Raw genomic sequence first — 24,392 nt, forward strand, 5'->3', positions numbered from 1 at the left:
GAGACCCAGCAGGTAGAAAACAAGCGCACCAGCAAGAAAAGAAAATATGATGACTTCCTTAGAGGCTGAAAGAGAAAGGCAAATGGCAAACAGATGTGGGACGACTAGTGATGGCAAGAGCAGCCTACCTCACGGTCGAAGGTCAGGCGAGTCAGATCAACCTTTATTGGCTACGTAGACTGCGATTACGGCATACATACAGCTACCAACAACCAGTTATTTGCTTCGTGTCTATATAAATACAGTGAGCCATGAATTCGTAGATGTCGAGAGATGTTCCATTGTTACCTATCGCACTGCGGCGTGACTCTGTATGCGTCACATAAGATGGCCACAAAGGACCGGTGGCGCGCAAGCCTTCAAAAGCTTTCATCCAAAATCAGTGCAGAAAAACGCCTCTGGGGACCCAAGATTGGAGAACTAAGAGAATTTGTCTTTTTCTCGGCCGACAGCAAGAAAGACAACAGAAGACCACTTCCAGATGTTGCGCCTGGTGCGTTCGTTAACGATCTGAGCGACCAGCGTCGGAAGGCTCGCACGCTTAGGCCACGGGCCTTGCAACCCTATGACTTTAGAGGCCATAACATTCTCCTTTTGTCAGACTCGGACTCGGATCGAGATGACTGTCCAGAAGAGTCCACAGCCGCTGCTACGGGTCCGGAAAGGCAGCGGTACAGCGTTCTTGGCGATGGTGACAAAGAACACAAAGGGGATGGGAAACCGAAGAAAACCCAGGCTGAAGTCGAGGTTCAGAAAGATCAGGCTGAATCACTCCCGTTAATCTATGGGCAAGACAGCAACGAAGAGGACTTTTTGGCAAACTCGGCAGTTGAAGAAGAACTGGTGAACGACATAGTCAAGCTTCTACCAGACCGGCCCCGGGCCGATTCGCCTACATTGGGTACCGATGGCGCTGTCATTCGACGGAACTGCAGATACAAAAGCCATGGCAAAGCTTTTTATTATCATTAGGATCATGCAGGACATACCTTCGCCGACTGTACCGTCACGTAGTTCTCTGCCGGGAGTGGCTCTATCTCTATAATGTGATTGGACTAGCTTGAGCAGGCTGCTTGAAAGCGCCAGTAAACCGACATAGAATCCGATGTGCAAGCGATTCTCTGACAAAGTTTGGTATTACGGAGCTAGCATTTCTAATTATCTGGAAATAGAAGAAAATGAAGAACCAATGACGCTAGGACTCAATGAAGAGCTCGCGATGGGTAGTTGGGAGAAGGAGAATCGTAAAACATATGTGGACAAGAGATAGAATGAGCCCATTTACAGCAAAGCACAAAGAACAAAGAACAAACATGGCCAGCTTCCTAGAAGAGAGACTTGCAGCTCCAGCAGTGGCGGGAAGACGAGCGGTAAAGCTTTGCCCTGCTGTTGGCTTTGGAATGACTGCGCCGGTGGTAGTGCTAGCGTAGGTCCAATTCATAGCGATGGGAAGGGAGCTTGCGCCGGTGGCAATCGGGATGTTCATGACGCCCAACGCAGTAGAGTTTATGGATGTAGATCTGGATGCACTGTCTGTAGAGTTGTTGGCAGGTCGCCTGGAGGGCAAGAGGGATGCCGTCTGGAGCAATGAATGTTATTGGTGAGCAAGGCTGAGACCAGGCGATGTGTGTTGACTACGGGGCACATGCTTACCGCAACATGCGCGCTGCGATGCTTGAAGACGCAAGAAGCGTTGTCGGCGCGTATCTTGACGGTGATGTCGCAGCCAGCAGCGAGAGCATGGCTCACGCACGACCCTGAGCTCTGTGGGGCACCACCCATGGTTTGGGCATGAGCGGTCCCGGTGATAGCAGCAATCACTGTGAGACCGTTCATTTTCCGGCCCATTCAGCGAAGCGAAGAAACAGAGAGGCACTAATGTTGAACGAGGGGCATTGGAAGGTCCAGACTCGTTAATCGATTGCAGACAGTCAGTAATATATCAAGCGTGATCTGAGAAGCCGCATGCTCCTATCAGTTACCGCTGGTTTCGGCGTGCGATGTGTCAGAGCTACTGGGCAGGTCTGCCCAGGTGGAAACAAGAGCATGCTTGCAAACTTACGGGGGATGTATCAAAGCACAGCCATAATACTGTAACGGTATCTGAAGGGTTGCCCGTCAGATGCTGGCAAGATAAGTCGCGCCTTGTTCTGCGAGTTCGGTACTGTGACACTGCGCAGTATTGTAAGCTTGAATTATGGGCATTTGAACTTATCAAAGGCCAGTTGTGGACTTGAAACTAGGAACACGTCGTTCTTTGAGATCTTCGATGGAGTTGCCAGTCTCGCCACAAAGGCCTTGCAGAGGATAACTACAGCATGCGACCTAAGTTTTGACAGACCAAAGTTCTGGCTATATTGAATGAGATAATAGCGTTACACGAAAAGTCTATTTTGCAGCTTTGTAGATTGCTAATTTTCAAGCCTGACTCTATAGATGGCTGTGCTTCGATTCTCAACGAGAAGGCTCAACATCGGATTTGGAGGCAAGCTATGAACCCAAGACGCTGCCTCAAGAATCAGCTTACAGTTGTCATAAAACAGAGCTGCACAGTTCCATTCTCAAAATCAAGTGGAACTGTGCCTTTAGACCTTGCATTTCTCATAATATGGCAGGACCAAGAAAATCTCCACGGATCCGTCCGGAAGTACCTACCAACACTGCCCCTCAAAATGCCGCCCCTCAAGACACTACCCCTCAGAGTGATGGTAAGAGTATTGATGCTGCCAAGGAAAGGCATGGAAGCAAGAGGAAAGCCGATACACAAGAAGAGAATTCCGGTAAAGACTTGAGGGCTCCCAAGATACAACGACTGGAATCGAGCAATTCGCCTGCCAGCCTAGGAATTCCATCGATAGTGACAAACAGCTTTCCAGAGGACGCTCCCATGACTGGAACTTCTGTAAGCCCGGCAGCCAACCTCTTTGACCACCAAGGTCCTACCAAGTCAACACATGAGCAGGAGCCGTATTATGTCGATGAGTCGCATTTTGAAGAAACCTTCACAAGTGTCACGTCTTTGACCGAGGCACATGCAGCACCAGGTTGGGATACAAAAATATTCCTAAGAGGACGGTCCACGTATCGGCTTAAGAAATATTATGGACTCTATTGGCTAGAAAGATCAAAGGTAGAACGGTTGGAGTGTGAAAAACGGTTCGAAGATAGATTGAACAAAGAAACGGAGAATTGGAAAGTCGAGGCCGTCAAAGCAGTGGCAATCGAGTATAAACAAGAGCTTTCGGAACACCGGTTCAACATGGGATATTTCTTCGACAGAGGCAATTGGAAGAAGAACAAGAACAACGTCTCGCTGATGCCATGGGCTATGCAGGTAGAACTCGCATGGCGCGATACAGTGACAGGGAAGATTCACACAACCTGGGAGGTGCCAAGCACAGTTCGGAAATTATTTGGCAGTCGTGACAAGGCAGAAAAGGCTATGCTCAACACAGCTGAGAAAAGAGCAGAAATATCCAGAGAACTGGAAGAAAGAAACCTCCCACAAAAGAGATGGGAAACCCCGTCTCCAGATGCTTGGGCCAGAACCCAGGCAGGTACTGGGATGGAGACCACGTCTACAGCTATTTCAGATGCGAACCGGTCTCCAGCCGTCAAGATCGAGCCCCCGTCTCCGCAGGCCAGGAGTAAGAGCCCGTTCATGTTTGCGGACGGGGGGAATTCATCCCAGGATCCTGCGTCTGCGCAGAAGCAGCCGCAGTATGATCAAGCACGATCTTATCCAACCCCATCGCCCGATCCTTATGACAACGCAGGACAAGCCGGAACAAGCATTTGAGGGAATTACAGTTGACTACGGGACCATGGGTTTACATCAATATTCGTTTCGTTTTAACTGCATTTAGTTTTAGATAGATTTAGATAGTGTCCTTTGTTTCTAATTGATTTCTTTCCAATCATGCCGCTTCGGCCGCTTTGGCTTCCGGAAGGAAAGTACCTCACGCGAGTTCTTGAGCTAGTTGGCTGCTGCAGAAACCTATAGCTAAGTTTTCTTCTATTCCCACGCTGTCGCAGTACTGAGCTGCGAATGAGCGTTGAATCCCTGGCATATGGCACCATTTTATCTGATTCTTGTTTCTCTGCTCACTTCGCTTCCATAAAGCCACAGCGGCTGATTGACTACGCAGCTAATAGTGGTAACACGCTCTTCTCATCGTTTGTATGCTCTCCCGAATGAAGCTATTCTCATGCTTACTGTCTCACCGGTGTCACGGGGTTTCGCTCATACCACGATAATCTAGAGACAACACTGGGTTTGTGGGGCTATTCTCAATTTTTTTCTTTCTTTGATTGGAAAGTATTTCTAATGACTATTCTCAAATCGTTCTCACGACACTACAATTCACTCGTATTACAGTAGGCGCATTCCTGTCATCACCCCGTTACACATCCGATTCTGGTCCCCTTGAACCAACGTCTACCTGACTTCGTGGGACTAGGTCAGTTCACTGATTGACTTGGCAATTCATGCTTCGCAATGGCGACACTACACCCCTCCAAAACCCCAATGCTATGCTGTAGCAGGGCAACATCGTTGCGCAATTGAGCAACGAGTTTTTGCAGCAACGACGTGACACGCCCAATATCATCCAAGATCTGCTTCTCATCTTCATCATCTGTCCAACCGTCGGTCATGTTGTCCGTGTCGCTGCCGAAGGCGGAGAATTCTGTACTTGCAGTTTCGAGATCGTCATCTTCAGTCTCCGATAAGTCAGGCAAGCAGGAAGTGTAATTTCTGTGTACACAGGCGGTTTGGCTTCTGAGAGTGGGTAAAGTCATCCTGCTAGGTAGCCGATGGACGTTGGAAAGAAGCATCTTAGGAGGGAGCGAGACGTACGAGAAGCCATGTTATGTACATCCCATGGATAAAAATGGATCTCACAAATCCCGCTTCTGCTCTAGACTGGAAGTGCTCCCGGGAAGCCATTTTCATTCTACTGTGCGCTTTTTCTGGCTTGGTAGATGACTCATGCGACTATGCAAATATCAGACCAGACGTTGAGGAGCCACATCCGTCAATCTCTCGCAGTTCACAACGTCTACTTTGGCTATTGCTTGCCTGAGTGCGTTGGGTCAGACTAAATATTGTCCCCCCCGTATGGAAGTGGTCTGTTTGTACAAATGTACACAGCCCAGCCTAGTCTGGCTCTTATATAGGTCTCGAGTCTCCGATTCAATATGATTCAAGGGCAGTCATGTCAACCAAGCCAAAATCCCGCCAACAATGTCATTCGGCCAGAGTCCCTCCAGTGAAAAGAAAGAATGGAATACCAAATGCAGACAGAAGCTAGCCGATCACATCAGTAAGTAGAACCGGATGAAGAGAAAACCAAAAGCTGACTCGGTTCCAGAAAAGCAGACGAACCTAACCGTGAGCCCCGGTGATGTACGCTTGTCAACCAAGGGGACTGCCTACACTTGGATATACACACCGCAAAGCAAGCACCTGTTTTCCAAAAACCTTTCGACTCACAGCTTGGAAGGGTACAAAGAGCTTTATTCCGATGTTGGCCGTACGTTTTACGCCACTCTGACAGACCCAAATTATCATAGAACAGAGAGCGACCGAGTCACGAGCGAGGAAGGAGGTGTGTCGAGCAATCCCAGGCGATTGTCTTGGACCGAGTTGGAAACTAAGCTTGTCAATTTGGAAACCAGATTTGCCACCTTGGAGGCAGATTTTGGACTTTGCAACGCGTGGAAATTCACGTTTCTTGGGACGCTTGTCTTGGTTACTCTTTTAACACTGACTTTATGTTATCATATATATTGAACCCCTAAATGTCATTTGGCCTCACATGCCCTGATCTTTGGGTGCTGCATACTCAAAACATCACAAGCCGCAAACGGCAGCGCGAGAAATAATGTCAACATCGTTATCTTTTTTAGATATGTAATTAGCACAATGATGAATACTTATTCTTTTCCACAGAGAACGTAGCTGGTGTATAATCTATTACTTGTCATTGCTATCTCATGGCTAATCGGCAGCGAAAAAAAGCGCTGTTTTGCCAAGTTGGTTTCATTTGGACAGTTATGTGAACGAGGCGTAGGGGAGAAGGAGCCAATGGGTGCCAATGTTCTCTGGGTTTCCTGTCAACTCGCGCTTGTCAATAATGCAATAATGCATGGCGTACTAGATGCAAACTTGGCCACTGGGCAGGTCTGAGTCATACACTTAGCAACACCCTCGAAAGCCCGGTTTTGATGTAACTATTGGCTGCAGGTTAGACAAGAGGGTGAAAGTTTATCGGATTTCGGGGCGTTGCATATCGGTGACAAGATCGCAAAAATACTATGTGATACCCCAGTGGCAGGGATACCCCGAAAGCAGAACACTATAGCAATTGCGGGCTTTTGTGATGAGCTGAAGGCTCAGCACGCAGCTGGATGGAGCTTGATCCGCTTCGACTTCTCTTCCCTGCGCAAATTTACGCCAGCACCAACAAGTGGATCATCTGCCGGGAGAAGCAAGGATCCACAGGACGGGGCGAAAAGCAGAGGACCAACAACTCCGAGCTTCGCCCGAATAGGCAGGAAGCTCTGCCCGGACTATGCTCTCCGCCCATCCGTAATTGCGCTGTGCGGTGATTAACTGGGCCTGCATCATCACACAAGTGAAGCAGAATTACGCTACTTTAGCCTCACCTCGATGAGTTGGATATGCCGACACTGCTTTCCGCTGCTGCATGCTTTGCCGCCCACTTTTCCTAGCCGTATTTCGCAGCGGCCTTTGGCTTTCGCCAGAGGCTGCGGACGGCAAAGATAACAAGCCGAGCCTACGGAGTTTGCTACAAACTATGCCTACAAAACGAGCCAAGAAAACAGCCCAAAGACCGTTATTGTCCACTCCGTCCTGCTGTACTGTACACCTGATGACATCAATCCTACTTCTTTTCAGACGCGGTAAGCACGTCGCAGTGGGCTCTTCCAGCCACTGGCTCCGCAAGCGCCAGTCAGCCCACTTTATTTTGCATGTTGTCCTTCCGTGCTTTACGGGAAAGAATTAGATTCCTGCCCACAAGGAAAGAACTGACTCGGTGTGTTGATAGAGGGTGGAGAAAGCCGACCAACAGAACGCACGGTCTATCGAACGACCAACACCTGTGCTGGATTGGTCGCCTGACTGCGTCATGGTACGGCGATTGGTTCGCACCAACGCAGAAGGGGCTGGGAAAGTGGGTTTCTACCCCGGACATGCCCGGAAATTTTCCAAATCAACCAAACCCTTATTTCGCTACCAAGCTGTCGGTACGCATCACAGAGCAACGCAGGGGTTGTCAATTACAAAGCAATTTTCCCCCATATTCATAAAGCCCTCATTTCGCTACCGACCGGTCGGTACTGCTCCTGGAGTGAAACGGAGAAGAACAGTCACCAACGCACAAGACTGATCACACAGGATATGGAATCGCGGCTAGGATCAGTCTGGTCAGCATCCGTACGATCCTTGCTGACGTCAATAGAAAGCTCAAATCACTTGGATCGTTCCAGCAAAGCTTGCAGTCTTGGTCTGTACTGTACCCTCCCTTGTCTTGTTTGCTCTGCTCCTGCTGCGAAGATGCTCCGACGAGTGTGGACCTAGACCACAAGGAGCATTTGTTCCATAGCACCGGTACACAATGAACGCGACGAAGTAGCAGCATTTCTGGGGAATGCTCAAGTATTTAAACCAAAGACAACCTGCGCAGCTTGGTTGGACTGTTCTCATTACCATCACATAATCTCTTCTTTTACTTGAGACCATGAACAATTCGTATGGTTGGCCTCTTCCGCCGGCAAACACGGACAACCCCGTTCTTTCGCCAAACAGTCATTCCCACTATGGGAAGTAAGTTCCCCGGAACAGCATAGTCAAGATTGACCCGTTCAACTAAGCTCTTTCTAGTTCTACGCACGGGCCTGGCTCCGAAATCGCTCTTCCGCATTGCGATCAGCCTTGTGGTGACCAACTGCATGACGCCCAATACCGTGGCTTCTATCCTCAAATCCCATACATCCCGCACAGCCCGACTTGGCGACCTCAACTCGATGCAGTGACTGGTCCGTTGTCCCTACCAGAATCGTACCCTCCACAAAACTTTGAACTGGACCAAGCACGACTGTAAGATTTGCTCTAAAGATTCAACAATGCTGTTTTAGCGCTCGACTAAGTTCTTTCTAGGCAAGGGTCCAGCTCTGATTCCCTTCTTCCACAACTGGTGCAGTCTTATGGCGGGCGACGGGACCAGGAAGCTCCTCATAATCATGGGCTCCATTCTCCGGCCGAAAACTGCTCGGCCCAACCAAGCCAGACTCCTCGAGGTCAATATCGATACGCTGCGAGGACTGCCACGTGGGCCGCATCAGAATCGACTCGATCCGAACGCCCTCCACCAGGTTTGCTCATAGAAATGTAAGCTCTGCAAAACAATACTACGATGCCATGGACTCTATCAAAACTGTGCCAGCTAACGTTGTGAAGATTTGGGCTGTTTTTGACCCTCGTGCAAAAGTGAGTCAGTCGTTACACGGAGTTTTTTGAGCGACAAGCAATTGACGTTTAGCAGGATGGCGAATGGCAATAATCACACAAGGAACGAAATCGAGTCGCTCATGTTTTATTTGTGAGCCTAATTGCCCATGTCTTTCATGGAACCTGTCTAACTTTCTCAGTCATCAGTATCCACAGGCGGCAATCTCCGTCCAGTACTTGTTGCAGGAGAGTATAAAGTGGGTCTAATCTTTGTTTCCACTAACAGAATGGCCGTTTTGCTGATCACCCCACTCTTGCAGACCGCTCGGGCTAAGTTCCGCAGATCACGAAATGTTGTGGTCGCCGATAAATCGCAGTTCTGCGCCCTCTCGATAAGTAGGCTGCTCAGGACTCGGCGGGTGAGCAGCCCGCGGGCGGCGCGGCGGCACTTCTGTGGCGGTGGGTGGCGGTGGGTGGTGATATCAAGTCTACTGCGTGGACAGTTTAGTAGTCGCGTCTGCAGCTGCACTCGTGGTGATGCCGCTCATCAAAGCGGTCGCCATCAAGAGGTGACCGCCGGCGGTTTTGTGCGATGAAGATATCGGGTCCTTGTTGCCGAGATTCCAACGACATCACTTGGCCTTTGCTGAACAACAGCCTCGGTCTCATCTGAAATGTAACTGTCCAAGCTAGTAGTTGGGACAAGGAGTCGGTTGATAGAAACGCGTTGTCGGTGCTCTGACACGGGTATGTCATCTGTTGTTTGTGGGTTTGCCGTGGCCGAACGCATCGTTCCTCTAGCCGCAACCGCCGGTCAGAAAGTCAAGGAGCAGTAAAATAGAAATGAAACTCGTGGAATCAATCTCAATACTACGTGACAGTGACCACAGCAAGAGGTCTCAATAGCCCCCTACACCGCCCGCGGATTCTGCCACTTCGACCTCCGCGGGGCATATCATCAAGATTAGGCTAACCAGAAGGTGTGCATCACGTGATATTTGGCACGTGCACGCCACATCAAATCCAGGCTTGTGCCAGTTCACACCTAGGAGGCGTCACTTCCGAAGGCTTGATGTATTGATGAGTCACTCAGATATAATACCCCTTGCAGCAAAAAATGCGATTGATATACCAGAGCATTAATGGTATGCTAGGCAACGAAACGCGGAAAAGTGCGGCGAGAGGGGCGAGGGGTTCAAAAAGGGCGAAGGACGCCGAGAGGCGGCAAAGAGGCAACACCGAGCCGACGCAGCCACGTGCTACCGCAGAATATACAGAGTCTCCACCCAGTCGCTAATCCACAAGCTGCCTTGCTTGTCCACATCAAAAGTTGCGATTTTCGCCCACACCGGGCTACCCACGTACGCAAGGATGCGCGCGTCCGGTTGTTCGGGACAACACCATATCAGAATGCCAATAGGGTTCTTCCAAGCATTAGAAATTGCCCGATATTCATGAAAATCATATTTATCTCCATGCTGTAAGCCGCGGATAGTCCGGACATCCACACGAAACTCCAGATGCTTAAGTCAGCTGACTACTAGAAGTGACTTTTCACTCTGGTCATGCATAGGACTACAGTCATTCAGTTAGGACTAGAGGACTCGGCAGTACCGCCGCCTCTAAACCTTCCGACTAGAGATGTCCAACAAGAACAAGATAGTCCACGCCCTCCAGAAACAAAAAGGGGCAATCGTCTGAAGAGACATTATACTCTGAATTTCATCAAGGAGTCTCCTTGGTCTGTGTATGAGAAACATGTCGATGTATCTTACAAAACACCCCGACATTCATGCATTGTGGCACAGAAGCGAAGCAAAGGCAATGCCAGAGTTCATATCAAGAAGATTGTAGAGCATTCCAAAGAAGCCACTGCCAATCGTCTGCTGCTGCTTCAGTCCGCTCCAATTCTTTTCGTCCCCATTCTCGAAGTTTACGAGCAACCATCGTCTATGTACCTTGTTTACGAGCTGGTCGAGCACACCCTCCAGGATTTAGTTCGAAGCCAGCACTCCCTCGAGATCAAAGAGCTAGGGGCCATAGTGAAACAGGTGAGTTCCTCTGGACCTCGATCCAGCACGAAGCTGATCTTGTAGATTCTTGAAGGACTCATCTACCTCGAAGTAAACGGGGTAGGGCTCCTGGACCTCGAGTGTGCGGATATTAGGTTCAGGCCAAACGGCTGCCTCCAGATAGGTCTGTTGAGACAAGCGCTCACCGCTGATGAGTTGTGCTGACCGGACAATCACAGGAAGCTTCAACCTCCGCGACTGGACAGAAGACCAGATCAGGCTCCGGACTTCCTGGCTGAAGTCGATTACTTCTAGCCTGGTCCAGAAAACCACCGACGGTGTCACGGAACCAAAGCTGTGGCATCCATGCGCCATGGAATTTTTTGCTCTGATCGAAAGTGGCGTCTCGTTGGATCAGCTCTGTCGAGTATGTCTTCACTGCGGCTGATACTCTTATCCATGGTGCTGTAGCTGATATTCGATAGCATGAACTGGTCGCAGATTCTCCGGGCAAGAGTGTTCTTTCAAGGCTATGGAGTATGATCAGATACACCGTACTCCCTCAGCCGCTGGCCAATATGGTAGCGCTATGTCCTGCAGCTTGAATGCTTCGATGCATCCCAAAAATGCGGGTTGTTAACTACACCGCTGCAAATCATGCGAGAAGTCAAGATTGGTACAATGCTACGCATTGCTTTCTATATTCAAAATCGACCATTAATCCAAGTTTATGATATTTCCGATAGTGATATGCTAGGCCCTTGACTTCTAAGTTGCCCCGGGTGATGACACGGCCCATATTTCCGTTTGGATTTCTTTGACTATGTCTCGGCTTTCTTGGTTTCAGTTTTCCTTTAAGAGGGACATTGAAAGCATCGGTCGGACCTATTGCTTTTCTTACAAAGCGAACGATAAAATCCGGTTGATAAAATCCCGGAACGTTTTGGTGCTCGCCGACTCGGATAGTACATATTTCTAGCACAGCACATACTAATGACGACAACCCTCTTTGAATTAACGATTATCGCGACGTTAATCCAACCAGCGCTTTAGGGCCCCAGCCCTTGTCACTTTGAGCAACCGTACTGTCAGAAGCAACCCATCTTCCTGTGGACGACATAGATCAAGCTTCTACATCCTTCACACGCAGTGGAGAACATGTTCTTGTAGCCACTGTATATCCATCGGTCCTAGCTAAGCGAATCCTAGGATAGTACCAATAATAGGAGAAGTGCTAGTAGAGGGGGCTCCTATAAATGTGACGTCAAATCAGGCCCAAAGCTTGATCGTAGATCAAGTCAAATCTTCTGAAATCAAACTAAGCTGCTCAATCGTGCGGCGTAAGCCGGTAGCTGCGTTATTTTAAGCCTGATTTCGTTACAAAAAAAGTGACACCGGAGTACAACAATGATGTTTGAGCCCAAAGGGCAACGGAGGGTTGGGGTTTCACTTGGGAGAAAACGACTGGGAACCGGCAATTAGATAGGGCAGGTGCACGGGAAAAATACGATCGGATTGATTCAAGAATGAGAGCGCAATCAATCCGACTAAGAACGTGTTGGGGAGCGATCTAATTTGAAGGCAATCGACGGAGCCGGACACGATCGTATTTTCCACTTTCAATACAAACATTGAATCTTTGTAATGTGGGGACGGCTGAAGGCTACTCGAGTCTACTTGCCAAGATGGAGAAGCATCTAGTTTTGGCTGCTGTAAACATCCACTCTTAGCTCTAGTTAACTTATCCATCTGCGAAGGTATCTCGAAGCAGCTGTAAATGCTCCACTTGGCTACTTAACCGAAGATCCACTGCTACAGTGCGAAAGGGTCAGCAGACTACTTAGCCTGATTTCCAGGGGAACGTTTTCGTTGACATAAGCCTCGTGATCGCCTTCAGAGGTCGAATAGGTGCTCAGTCATCAAGGCAGTCCTAGTTGACACCGTATGGGGCAAGTAGAGAAAGTCAATCTGTTTTGCTGAGAGGAAGATGGTTATGCTCCTAACTGTAAAAATACGGCCACAATTCCTTGGTTACTTCTCACCTTGTGTTCTGTTATCTAAAACTTTGAACGTTATACCCAATCGATATTATCCTATCTGCACCAATGATTTCCTACTTCTCAAGCTTATTCAAACAAAAGGCGAAAGCGTCTATCCAAGCGCCTCACGACTCAAACAACCCTAAACCAGAGCAAGTCTCATACGGCATCAAGGTAGTCTGCGAAGGCGTCGACCCAATCGTTGAGTGCATACCAATAGGCCGTTTCTGTCTCGATCGTTTACTAAAGCACAGCATCGTGGTACTTCCCGGCCTCAATGGCCCCTACGACAAAACATGGACTGCGGATAACGACGTCCGTTGGCTACGAGACCTCCTTCCAAAAGACATACTTCATGCTCGCATCCTTTGCTGGGGTTACGATGAGAATACCCATTCCAAACAACAAGTCAGCTGGCAATATCTATGTGTAACTAAATGCTACTTTAGTCTGTAAAAAGACCAATCATCTTCGTCGCCCACAGCCTTGGAGGAATTGTATTGAAAAGCGTACGTCAGTCACCCTTTCAGGCACGATGCTACATTTAAAATTTAACAATCATTAGGCTCTAATACACTCTGATTCCTGCCGGGATGGCGCTTTGCTCGAGCATCGATCGATCAAGCTATCAACATATGGAATTTTGTTGATGGGAACTCCTCATCAAGGCGGCGTAGAACTGGGGCGAGTTCTTGCCAATTTAGCATCACTTTCTATAGCAGCCGACAACCTACTCCTTAAACACCTTGAGCGGGATTCAAAGTGGCTACAACAGCAGCTAGGACAGTATGCGCCGATCAGCAACGAATTTGTCACCAAATTCGCATACGAAGAGTATGCCACTCTGACCCCAATGGGACATAGGCTCATGGTACGTATTTCCCCGAACTAAATCACATTTATAACCAGTGGCTAAACAGCCTCAGGTGGTTCCGAGGGCGTCGGCCGTCTTACCAGGACACGCAGACGCGGATCCGATCGTGATCCACGCAAACCATACTGACATGGTCCGCTACACATCACGGAATGATATCGGGTATGAAACAGTATCTGAAAATTTGCAGATAATGGTCGCAGAAGCTCCCAAAAGAGTGCAACAGTGTTGGGCGAAGGAAACCAGGGTCGACGATGGTAGGCAAACCTAGACCTGATGACGTAAAGAAGATCTGGTAATCCGTGTCTAGTGAGGTATCCAACTGAGCTGACAAAGATTATGGCGTGGGTTTATTGAGAATGCCACACGTTTGCTTTAAGACTTCGTTGTGCTTGTTATTTGAATTGATGGTGGCATTTTATCCACTAAGCTGAAGCTTCTTCGTCTCCAGCTTATGGCTGTAAATATCAAGACTCGTTTGTCGTCAGCTAAAGTGGACATCATTGTAATTTTGTTGACAACTAGCACGAGAAAATCCCCATCGATTTGGCCTTTCTTTAAGCTTGTCGGGTGCTACGGAAACCGTTCATTTTGTTGCCAGAGAAAATGAGCTTGTCAAATGCGCAAGCTGCTTTACAATAAGCAGGACCGCAGCACTGCGATCGTGCATGACCTTGGTGGTATGGGCAAAACACGGCTCGCTAGTGCGTACATGAAGCGGCATAGAGAGAAATTCACAGCATCGATCTGAGCGCACGAGATGAAGCATCTTTACAATAGGTTTTTTGTAAAATTGGACCGGCCATTTTGTCGTGCTGATTTTGTAACGATATATTCGAAGGTTCCGGGTTTTGGGTAGGGGCCGTATAGAATTCGTCATCGAAGGTAACGAATTTGGGCTGCTGGGTATAATTTCGGGATTAGCCCCGGAATTATTACAGTTAGGAGCAAAACCATCTTCCTCTCGTCAACACATATTAATTTTCCGTATTTGCCCCACATAGTGCCAATAAATGCCAGCTTTCTACTGTATACGCATCTGACATGGCCAAGCGACCCTAGAAACTCTAATTACCCAGTCCAGCTCAGTAGCGTGCTAGCTTGTTCGCACTGTTGAAGATGACCTTCGCTTCTGCACGTAAGTGGAGCACTACAGTTACTTCGAGAGACTTTGGCAGATAACTAACCAGAGCAAAAAGTGGATGTTTGCAGCTATTATGTGGCCAAATCTGGATCTTCCGACATCTCATCAGGTAGCCCCAAGTAGTCTCAGGCCGTACCCACATTTTAAAGATTGAATGTCTGTATTGAAGGCAGAAGAAACATTTGCTCCAAACTGTATTAGCGTTGACCCTAAGTTGATTCCTAATCTTAATTTTGGGCTCGTGGCTCTTATCGATGTTTCTCGTTCGTAGCTATATTCGTTATCAATCCCGGGGTTATTTTCGTTATTAACCCCGGAATCGTTTTTTGTCACGGGCAGAAGTGACACGTTTTGCAATTAGGACCCGACGAGGTATCTGCACGCGCAGGTACTGCAGGATCTTTTGGACCATTGACCTATCTGTCATATGGTCAGGCTGACTGTGACAGTTTTCTAGAACGGCATAATTTAGGTTTGGGGCAACGGGGTAATATGTGGGCGGGTATTAGCCCGACTCCAGGTCAGGGACGGCGTATCAACCCTCCTTTTTCTAGGGTTAATAGCCCAACGGCTATTATTTAACCCTATAGGGGAGAGTTAGGTCGAGGGCCAACGGGTGGCGGCCGACCTTGGCCGAATTTGGGATAAGGGTTCCAATTGTCTGCCAAATTGTTTATTCTTTACACTTTAGCTAGAACCTTCAGCTGGTTAGTTTGCCTGCTTTGCCATTTTTGGATGAGCCACTAAAGTACATTCAATAGACGTCGGTAGGCGGTAGCGCATTGCAACTTGTTGTTGGCTGATTTTAGCCTGGAGTGTCGAAAGAATAAACAGCAGATTGGTTGGTCGCTTGTGGACTGCACCGTTCAACCACTCGGCCCGCAGCGACACGCACCGCCTCAGATCGATTTTCTACTTAGCCCTTCTCTTTTCGGCTTTCTTTTTCTGCCTGGAAAAAAGTCAAATTTCCAGACGTGGAACACGATCCACTTTTTTATCCGCCCCTCTTGTTGAACTCCTCCGCCCAGCACCCAACGTATCCGGACTCGGCTTTCGACCTGTCCCGGCTCAGTGGGACCGTCGGCCAGGTTTGGAGTCAGTCTAGGATGTCCCAAAGGGCAGGCTGTATATCCACCAGATTATCAAGTTCCAACTTCTTCTCTGGTCTGAGGTGATGTGTAATTGTATTTTGGTCTGACTGAATGGTGATCTGAAGTGCTTCAATGCCGTGATGGAGGGCAAGGTCTAACGATTGCCCATTTGATTTTGTTCTTCATTCTGGGCATCCTTATAGATACTGCTAGGAGCCTTGAGGGCTCTATCTTCAACATCACGAAATCCCTGGGAAAGCCTCATATCTTGAGTCTTTACCGGATTGTGAGGTCTTTTGTAATCTCCTCTTTCTATTTAACGGCCGCCTCGTATTGGCCGTGACGTAGTAGTAAGGCTGCAAACTGATAAACCTCACCCGATCGTTCATGACAGCTAGGTTGCCTATAAATAAATGCGGAGCTGGCATCCTCGTTTCACCTCTTGCTCTCTAATTTCTTGCGTCGCGTTACTATCACGATCCAGTACCCTTTCATTCTGAGATTTCATCCTATAATGCCTAGTACCTTTTCGTATCTATTTTACCATCTCACTGAATCCAACAGGGAGAGCAATCCGGCAAGCAGCGCAATGGACCTCACGCCCACTACCACGGCGACGCTCGCGGACAGTGGTAGCACCTATGATTGTAGCACTCTGAGCACCATCGAAGACGGCATTAACACTCCTTCCACCAGCCATCGACCAGACAATAGTTTTCAGGGCGCGCCGACGAGCAGCGTAGCCTCGTCCGATCCCACCGGGACGCCGCTGGCACCAGAGCCCACTATCTTGCTGAACCAAATCCAGCAGGCTGCCGAAGATCTTTCGCAGCTCGTTGGACGATTTGGACCTAAGATGCCACGAACGTTCCAGAGACCCTCCATCAAATATGCGCTCTTCGCGGATCCCAAACTGCTTCGGCTACCGTGCTTAAAGGTTTTGCGCCAACCCGATTGACTACACGGATTCGGCCCCATCACTCTGGTGGCTCTGGGACGGATTGCTATACCATCTACAACCGACAGCCTTTACGAAAAATTGCAAGCTTGGATTCACGCCCGCCCACGAGACCGACATCGCCAACCCTTGAAATCGATCGACACACGTACAAAGAAGAAGGCTGCCTTGGCCACACGCTGGACTACCTCGTGCCGCGCCCAGGGAGCGTATGGCGCCACGCCATGGGGGAATCTCTCTAGATCAGGAGAAGAACCTGGTCGTTACTCTCGCTGGGACTTGCAAGACTGGAGATGACCACAATTACATGACGAAGACACAAGCTCGGCAATGTTTGAACCTTCTGCAGCGCTTCCACCCCGAGGCCCAGGAATATATAAGCACCGTACAGCAGAATGGCTAATCGGCCCCCAGGCCCTAAAGATTAGGATTTGGAAGGGTATTTATGTATGAAAATTTCATCTGCCCCTGATGTAGCCGTAGATCCAAGCTTAGGTTATATCCGCTACCTTGTATAATCTAAGCAAATAGGTAGTTGGCACCTGATGTAATATTAAATCACTCCATCAATTGGAATATGGCGTGAGTATTACGTGGTAAGTATGGAAAAGATACCGGAATTTACAGTCGATCCAGTGAAAAGCAGATGGAGGACATACATATTATGATAGTCACCCTATTGGACGCCACAGTATACACGGGGACAGTTTTGTCATGTGTTCGCACATCCCCAGCCGACAACTTTTGACAAACTTTTGACAACTCGCTGTGGTATGGTAGCCGCCTGACCCTCTGGTGATAACATTCGTGGTCAATTTAAAGTGAATAGTTGCTAGCAGTATTATTGCTCAGCTTTGAATCCCTTCGCCGCTTAGCCAATACAACAAAATCCCAAAACTAAAACGGAAACATGGCATGGGTTCGTTGCGCCTCAAAACTTAGGGCAGGTTGCCCAGGCGCCCAGAAAGACAAGCCGGTTCTTCGCGCTTGGGGTATTTCAAGACCATGTTCTTCATAGTAGGGAAAAAGCGCCTCATCAGCTCGCCTGACTCGTCGACTTCTCTGCGTCCCTCCGTTTCTGCCTTGATTTGGGCCCACAGCATCTTCCACTCAATCCACTGGAGTTTGACATGTTTGTGCGGTTCATTGATCTAATTTGAAGGAGTTGAGATGAGCTTTTACATTCCGGTCTGGAAGATTCGTTCCATGGTGGGCTCGGAAGAGAAATGGGGAGAAGTATTCAGCAGCAAGGGCGGAGGATGACTGGAGAAGAGATCAACCAACCTTGACGGTCTGCCCAGCGTTCGTTTGCTTAACAACAAAGATACTGCAGCGCCACAGCTTGCCGTCCACGTCGTCGTCGGTCGTGCCCCATACATCCTCGTCGCCGATGGGCTGGATGGCCACGTCCACGCCGAGCTCCTCCTTCATCTCGCGCACAATGCACTGCTCTGGCGTCTCGTCGGGGTCCAGGCCGCCTCCCGGAAAGGACCAGGTGTCTGGGTGTGCTGGTTAGGGCAAGTTGTTGAATTATGCTTGCGTGGTGGCGACTGGCTGGAGGCGGGGGAGTGCTTACCAGGTGGTCCACCCTCGCGAATCTTCTTGTTCTTCAGTCGGCGATGGATGATCAGAACCTTCGTGCCCTCGAGGAGAATACCCATGGTTCCGTTGCTGGCCTTGACCTTGTAGTCGGTGTTGAAGGCGGTGTTGGAGTAAGGACGGGCCGACATGATGGGTAGGTTGTGGATTGGTTGAGGTCTGATACGCTAATTGTGAAGGGAGTAAAGGTTGTGTATTGTCAAATGGCTCAAGTGTCGGTAAGATAAGAATGAGAGGAGGAGAGAAAAGAAGGACATACTGGCAGTAGACCGAATGTGAATTTATAGCCATCAACTAGGCACGTTTGGGTGATTGTGGCTGAGTGGGCCACACGGCACAATAAATACAAATAGGCTGCAGGCTTTTTATAACGTGTCCCGGCCATGTTTAATGAGAGTTCCAAGGTTACTGGAGCTTTCAATCGGCCTGGAAGATGCTGCACTGCCACCCTAGTCGGTGGCGATGGCTTTTACACAGTACAAATAACTTCCTAAGCCCACCGGGATCATGTACAAACCGATTTTGTTCCGACATGGCGAGCAGCCAGGACGTATATGATGGTGTGGACTTTGACATGACCTTGCGCAACGGTAGTTGTTGACGTGCATTTGGAATGGTCAAGATTGCGACTCTGAGCTGCAGTCGGTAGCAACTAATGCTTTGCAGTACATTCTATGCTCCATGTTGGTGAAGAAACGGCTTTTAGGGCTTGTTGAGCTCCCGCTTGTCTTGAACTTCCATTCCTGGCACTGAAGCCTGGTTACTGGTCCCGGGCAGCTCCCCAATCTGGTATTGGAATCATTCACTAAATATGAATGGAAACAGAGTGATAAATGGAAGCAGACAGGTGACCTCAGACTGAATGCTATATGTGCAAAGTAAAAATATCCTGCTTCCTCGCCCCTTTTGCTTAGCCTTCGTCGCAAAATTCGCATGCGAAGAAGCTTTGAGATGGCAAGTACAATGTTTGTTTATTATTTATAAAGTACTCAGTAAAAACAGAGCCAGTGCAGTCCTAGCGGAGTTCAAGGCACGACAGTCTGCCGGCGATAAAGCCTAGGTCTTCAAATAATGAAGCCACTGGTGTATGATTACTGCAGTTGTATTCTTTCCTCAGGAATCTTCACCAAGGCAGACTTCCTCTGCAATGGGCGGCATTGTAAGCTCAAAAGCCATATGACACGACATTGATCTACTGCGGAACTCATAAGACTGCTTGCACGGAACCCTGCAGCCTTGAAATATTTGTCGTTTAGTCCGCGCGTGCTTATTTTCAGCTGACTTGCACACGACATTTCCACGCTCGGTAGACGAAATCGCACCCTTAGCCTGGCTCACAAACGGATGCTTCATTTTGATGAGAATCGATCTTATCCTTCTTTTTATATCCTATAAAAGTCTCATTTCAGAGTTGCATGGGACGTTGCTTTTGGGCGACCTGGCATGCGCTCTTTGAAGCCAATAGATTTAGCAATCGACTGATTCCTGCCTACAACAGTATCCAATAGAAACAAGAGAGGGCTGGGCGCCTACCCTGATTAAGAACTGGATGGAGGCACTACATGCTTTTCAATCTAAAATCTAGAAAGCCAACACACGCCACTGTGGCAGTCTTTGGATTCACCAGCCAATAACAGCGTCGATAATCAGAGGAAACACCCGCGGATCTACACCAGAGAAGCGAGCTCGATATCCCCTTTCTGCGATACGCTTCCTGACCTGGTGTTCTGGCTTTTTCATTGAGCTTTATGGCTCGATTTTGATTTGCTGTCACTTCCGAAAACCAGTAGCTCTCCGAGCGCCGGGTCAATGTCTACGTCCCTCATTAGATCTGTTTTTCCATATACTTTCCTAATCCCACCTTTGGCCCACTAGACTCACTTGATCAGAACATTATGAAGATCCCGGATTTGCCCAAAGGTTTGAAATGTGTTTCTATGGGCACAAAATTTGCCTTCAAACCGCGGCCGCTGCATCAGGTGCACAAAAGTCAACCAGCTCCCTACCTTGGTCTCAGATCTAGACTGTCTCAGATCTGGCTCAATTGTTGGACAGCATTGTTCATCCTCGTGCTGGCTCGGCTTGTTATGCTCATCTCTGGTCTAAACGACAACATCACTGATGCGAAGGAAAAGGCACTCTCTGCTTGCACAAAGGTCGAAGATATAGGTAGCGCTATGGCGTCTATGCCGCACTACCTCTCGCACGGAGTCAACAAACTGGCTGTAGAAAGTATTTCCCGCGAGGTCAGCGGCACGGTGAATATGCTCCTCTTGGTTCTCACAATCGTCGAAAACATCATTTACTTCGCCATCAACTTTCATATTGGAACGTATGTCTGCCTCATCGCCGCCTTTATTCACGGTGCCTTCGACGTTGGCATTGATGCCGCGGACGCCATGGCTGAGCAAATGAGCAACGCCATCGGCAAGATTACCGAAGGCCTCAACGACGAGGTCAACAAGTTTCAAAGCACCATCAACGATTTAGTAAGCAAACTCAACAAAGGGACCAGCCTCGGCGGTCTCCTAGGCAGCGATTCTGCTACCGTGCCCAAGTTAGATATCTCTGGTAGCCTGGGTGATCTGAAGAGCATCCACATCGACAGTGGCGATTTCGTACGTAGCCTTAAAGACATGAAAGAAAAGACTCCGACTTTCGACGACGTGCAAAACTTCACCAAACGTACCATCGCCGTTCCTTTTGATCTCGCGAGGAAGGAACTCAACGAAAGCTCTGGCGCGTGGGTGCCGCCAGATGATATGTTCCCTTTGGCACCAAAACAGTCGTTGTCGTTCTGCTCCGGCAATACAGCTGTCGCCGACTTTTTCAACGGGCTATATAGGATCGTGCATCGTACCCAAATCGTGTTGCTCGTGATCATGCCGATCCTCGCCTCGCTTGCATGCATCCTTATGGCGGTGCTAGAAACCAAACGGTACTATAGCCAAAAGAAACTTGCTCAACAGATGCTCGATGGGGAGTACGACGCTATGGATGCTCTTTACCAAGGATCTCGTCCACTCTCGTCTGCCTTGGGCTTGTGGATCGGAAGCAAGCTGAAGCGGAGCGATCGTAAGTATCTTGCTAGGTGGGCCTGGGCCTATGTGACATCGGCGCCTGCGCTTTTTGTGTTTTGGCTGGCAGTCGCTGGCATGCTTTCCTGTCTTTGCCAGCTTATCATTCTTCGGCTGGTAAAGAAGGAGGCGCCTGCGCTGATCAACAGGGTGGGCGATTTTGCCAAGGACGTGGTGAGCACCCTCGATGAAGTGTCGACCAGGTGGGCCACCGACGCGAACGAGGTTCTGGTCAAGCATACCAACGAGATCAACACCAAGCTCCTCAGCAACGTAAAGACGGCAACTTCAGCAGTCAATAACACACTCAGTACTTTCCAGACCGAGATGAACAAGCGATTGGACGACGTCTTCGAAGGCACTGTACTGCATAACGTCGTCAAGGACGTGGTTCGATGTCTGCTGGGGCTCAAGATCGAGGCGGTCGAAAACGGAATAAAGTGGGTCAACGAACAAGCACATTTTTCCTTCCCGCTCTTCCCCCGAGATTTGTTCAGCTCTGGGGCGCAGCAATCAATCTTGGGCGATTCGAACATGACTTCATTTCTCTCAAGCCCATCCACTGTAACGACCGATGAGATCTCTGCGGCTGTGTACCAGGTCATCGACCGCCTGCGAAATGGAATGATCCGTGACGCACTCATCTCGGTCGGCTTGCTGCTGGTATACCTTGTCTTTGTGCTGGTGGGTGTGATTCGCTTACTATTCAACATCAAGGGACCCACAGGACCCGTTGGCAGTACTACAGCCAACACATGCAATACCGATTTCACGATTGAGACTTTGCAGCACAAGTACGAGGAGCCAGCAGCTAGTGCACCAAGAGACCCCACCACAAGCCCACACAGACTAGCCCCGCGGACAACGGTCTCGTGACTTTATCGCAGGATGAAATGCTGCTATTCTATCAATGCTATCTTATCAATAAGGACGGACAGTGGGGTTATGGCCCTAAATCTGGGAGGTACGGAGACATGTGAGTGAGGACCTGACATTGGTTTCTCGCGCAGAGCCTGAAAAGGCTTGCAGTCCTCCGGATAGCTTCGATATGAGACCATAATATGTAGGAGTAAAATAGAATTTTATGCTCTATAGTATTATTTCTCGGCGTGACAGCTAAATGACTTACGGCTGAATCTAATCGACAGTTTTGCTGAAGAACAATGACACAAACGGTATGCAAATCGTAAACACGCAAATTAAGTAATACTGAAACGAAATTTGAGAGACTAATCGTTCTCCAAGAAAGCTGTGTACCAAACTCAATGCCTCACCGAGAAAATCCAGCCTAATCTTTCTCGTACCGCCTCCTAACCTTAGCTCGATAATCTGCCGGGAGCTGGAACCTCACAGTTTTGACAACTGGCTTTTTGGAGCGTGTGCACGGTCGTTTGTGGATTAAATCATTCTGTACTCTGATCTCATCCATTGTGTGTTTGTCATGGATTCTAGGTCTTGAGGTCTGTTTCGTAGTCAGTGCTGGCTCATGTCGTTCGGACTTCCGCCTAGACTTTCTATATTCTGTGGTCCAAACATAGCAGCTAGTGTTAGACGAGGATCGCTTGTCGGGATAGAAGTACTGCACTGTGTGCCTATAAATGCAGTGCCATGACATGGTTCCAATGGTCTGGGCTCCGTCAGACCTGGTTTCACAGCTGGACGAGAGCAAGTTGTCTGTATACGGTATATATCCTCAGGCTATGGAAAGCATAATCTGGACGTTGGGAACTCATAAATGGCTTATAGCTAGCTAATACAAACATTTGTGGAATAAGATTCCGCACAGTAATCTCCTTCCACTCATGAACTCAATACAGAATTGGCTCTGTTTTCCCTCATTCACTTGATTCGTTGGCGTTTACGACGGCCCTCATTTGAATCCTCTGTCACGCTTCTACGGTGGTCGATTGTTCCAAATCTTGCACCTAATTTCTGGTTTTCAGCCGATTTTTGAATCGTGAATGGCGAGCCACTTATGTGGCATCCTCCCCCTCCTTCATGTAAGCAAACTTGGAAGGGCTCGTCCAATCTGGAGACCCGAATCTTCACATGCTTACGGAAATTGCCGTTGGCATCGCTGCAAGAGCCATTCCAAAGATTACCCGGTAGTGTGACATTGTTGATTTGCAGAAAAGCAGCTTCTTCATTCAACTGTGTCATCAGCGCATCAAACGCGGCCGTGTTAGCCCGCAATCGGCATGATATGCTACCTGTGCATTCATACTGGTTATTCGCTCGGTATGGGATGGCATCTCCATCTAGGGTGAAGACGAAGAGCTCCGCACGGATGCGAGAGACCAAGTCGTTCAGCTCTGGAGATTGTAACATCGTTTCTTGGGCTGCCTTTTCTACTTCTTCCATTTTCGAAAGATCATCTAAATGGGGTTCTGCACCAGGAAACTTCACGTCAAATCGAAAAAAGCCACTCTTGAACTTCTCGATGGTCTGTTGACTGAGTAACTGCTTCCAAGCCCTGTCGGAGTCGCCAAGCTTCCAAAATGCCCTGATCAGGCGTGGTATGAAAGAATCTTTCCAGAAGCAACGAGAGCTTCTCTGCGGACCGCCTCGCAAAGGACAGCCTGTTCCCAATGAAACAAACAAGCTGGGGTCTCCAGTGTTCGGGAACAAAGCTCCCACTTCATGTAGTGCTATTGAAGCCGGATTGTTGTAGAGCAGGCCTCCGTCTTGAAACGTCCCGACACCTGCAATATGCCGTGGCCGGAAATAGCTTCCAGGGGTTAGCCCGGGTTCCAAGGGGGGAGGTAGGTTGAGCAAACCTACAATGGGGCTGCGGTGGCGCATCTTATACTATAGCCATGTTAGCGTAGCTCAAACCGGCAATTGAGTATGTCTGGGGACTCACATCTCCCATAAAAGCGGGCGGGCGGCAGGGTCAGTTGTCATCACACTGTAGTCTGTATGCCAGCTTAGGATTTGCTTTGCTTGAAACTTCTGTCAGTGGACTGTTCGAACTCACCGCAGTGATTCTTGCGATTGCCAACAGCGTTGTAATTGGTGAAAACAGACGCGCTGGTGTCTTTGATGCTTGTGACGATGATTCCGGCGAGGATTCCCATCTCGCTCTCGGCCGAACTGTCCAAAATGCCTTTCCTCCCAAACAC

The 24,392-nt window shown here is 48.9% G+C and overlaps 12 protein-coding genes across 13 annotated transcripts; 7 read left to right on the forward strand and 5 right to left on the reverse strand.

Moving 5' to 3' along the window:
* Nucleotides 1-327: 327 nt before the first annotated feature.
* Nucleotides 328-972, forward strand: PgNI_12384 (uncharacterized protein; the record flags this gene model as incomplete). The annotated part of the gene is made up of 1 exon (XM_031132332.1): nt 328-972. The coding sequence occupies one exon, from the start codon at nt 328-330 to the stop codon at nt 970-972; it is 645 nt and encodes a 214-aa protein (XP_030976286.1).
* Nucleotides 973-1,195: 223 nt separating this feature from the next.
* PgNI_12385 (uncharacterized protein) lies at nt 1,196-1,836 on the reverse strand (the record flags this gene model as incomplete). Its single annotated transcript, XM_031132333.1, has 2 exons — nt 1,196-1,579; nt 1,654-1,836. The coding sequence occupies 2 exons, from the start codon at nt 1,834-1,836 to the stop codon at nt 1,196-1,198; spliced, it is 567 nt and encodes a 188-aa protein (XP_030976259.1).
* Nucleotides 1,837-2,608: 772 nt separating this feature from the next.
* PgNI_12386 (uncharacterized protein) lies at nt 2,609-3,799 on the forward strand (the record flags this gene model as incomplete). Its single annotated transcript, XM_031132334.1, has 1 exon — nt 2,609-3,799. One exon carries the CDS (start codon nt 2,609-2,611, stop codon nt 3,797-3,799), a length of 1,191 nt encoding a protein of 396 aa, XP_030976243.1.
* Nucleotides 3,800-5,088: 1,289 nt separating this feature from the next.
* PgNI_12387 (uncharacterized protein) lies at nt 5,089-6,284 on the forward strand. 2 transcript variants are annotated; one of them, XM_031132336.1, is made up of 3 exons: nt 5,089-5,324; nt 5,373-5,505; nt 5,575-6,284. In XM_031132336.1, exons 1-3 carry the CDS (start codon nt 5,246-5,248, stop codon nt 5,792-5,794), a joined length of 432 nt encoding a protein of 143 aa, XP_030976242.1. In that variant the 5' UTR covers nt 5,089-5,245; the 3' UTR covers nt 5,795-6,284. The 2 variants fall into 2 exon arrangements, with proteins under 2 accessions (XP_030976242.1, XP_030976241.1); XM_031132335.1 differs by having other exon boundaries at nt 5,373-6,284.
* Nucleotides 6,285-6,722: 438 nt separating this feature from the next.
* Nucleotides 6,723-9,072, forward strand: PgNI_12388 (uncharacterized protein; the record flags this gene model as incomplete). Its single annotated transcript, XM_031132337.1, has 6 exons — nt 6,723-6,927; nt 7,074-7,852; nt 7,910-7,992; nt 8,164-8,400; nt 8,684-8,733; nt 8,763-9,072. Exons 2-6 carry the CDS (start codon nt 7,780-7,782, stop codon nt 9,070-9,072), a joined length of 753 nt encoding a protein of 250 aa, XP_030976287.1. The 5' UTR covers nt 6,723-6,927; nt 7,074-7,779.
* PgNI_12389 (uncharacterized protein) lies at nt 8,494-8,975 on the reverse strand (the record flags this gene model as incomplete). The annotated part of the gene is made up of 2 exons (XM_031132338.1): nt 8,494-8,667; nt 8,761-8,975. Coding segments are annotated over 2 exons (219 nt in total), but the record flags the coding sequence as incomplete, so codon positions are not given.
* Nucleotides 9,073-9,553: 481 nt separating the features above from the next.
* PgNI_12390 (uncharacterized protein) lies at nt 9,554-11,278 on the forward strand. The gene is made up of 6 exons (XM_031132339.1): nt 9,554-9,798; nt 9,824-9,956; nt 10,024-10,527; nt 10,573-10,672; nt 10,728-10,915; nt 10,974-11,278. The coding sequence occupies exons 3-6, from the start codon at nt 10,042-10,044 to the stop codon at nt 11,091-11,093; spliced, it is 894 nt and encodes a 297-aa protein (XP_030976154.1). The 5' UTR covers nt 9,554-9,798; nt 9,824-9,956; nt 10,024-10,041; the 3' UTR covers nt 11,094-11,278.
* On the reverse strand, nt 10,507-10,863 carry PgNI_12391 (uncharacterized protein; the record flags this gene model as incomplete). The annotated part of the gene is made up of 1 exon (XM_031132340.1): nt 10,507-10,863. One exon carries the CDS (start codon nt 10,861-10,863, stop codon nt 10,507-10,509), a length of 357 nt encoding a protein of 118 aa, XP_030976155.1.
* A 4,947-nt stretch (nt 11,279-16,225) lies between the features above and the next one.
* PgNI_12392 (uncharacterized protein) lies at nt 16,226-16,594 on the forward strand (the record flags this gene model as incomplete). The annotated part of the gene is made up of 1 exon (XM_031132341.1): nt 16,226-16,594. The coding sequence occupies one exon, from the start codon at nt 16,226-16,228 to the stop codon at nt 16,592-16,594; it is 369 nt and encodes a 122-aa protein (XP_030976156.1).
* A 684-nt stretch (nt 16,595-17,278) lies between these two features.
* PgNI_12393 (uncharacterized protein) lies at nt 17,279-18,560 on the reverse strand. The gene is made up of 3 exons (XM_031132342.1): nt 18,171-18,560; nt 17,879-18,093; nt 17,279-17,745 (listed from the first exon to the last, which is right to left on the reverse strand). Exons 1-3 carry the CDS (start codon nt 18,322-18,324, stop codon nt 17,533-17,535), a joined length of 582 nt encoding a protein of 193 aa, XP_030976157.1. The 5' UTR covers nt 18,325-18,560; the 3' UTR covers nt 17,279-17,532.
* Nucleotides 18,561-20,088: 1,528 nt separating this feature from the next.
* Nucleotides 20,089-22,146, forward strand: PgNI_12394 (uncharacterized protein; the record flags this gene model as incomplete). The annotated part of the gene is made up of 1 exon (XM_031132343.1): nt 20,089-22,146. One exon carries the CDS (start codon nt 20,089-20,091, stop codon nt 22,144-22,146), a length of 2,058 nt encoding a protein of 685 aa, XP_030976152.1.
* Nucleotides 20,161-24,392, reverse strand: PgNI_12395 (uncharacterized protein; the record flags this gene model as incomplete). The annotated part of the gene is made up of 4 exons (XM_031132344.1): nt 20,161-21,498; nt 21,578-23,998; nt 24,134-24,185; nt 24,248-24,392. Coding segments are annotated over 3 exons (1,086 nt in total), but the record flags the coding sequence as incomplete, so codon positions are not given.

This window comes from Pyricularia grisea (genome assembly GCF_004355905.1).
Source record: "Pyricularia grisea strain NI907 chromosome Unknown Pyricularia_grisea_NI907_Scaffold_11, whole genome shotgun sequence".
Taxonomy (NCBI): Eukaryota; Fungi; Ascomycota; class Sordariomycetes; order Magnaporthales; family Pyriculariaceae; genus Pyricularia; species Pyricularia grisea.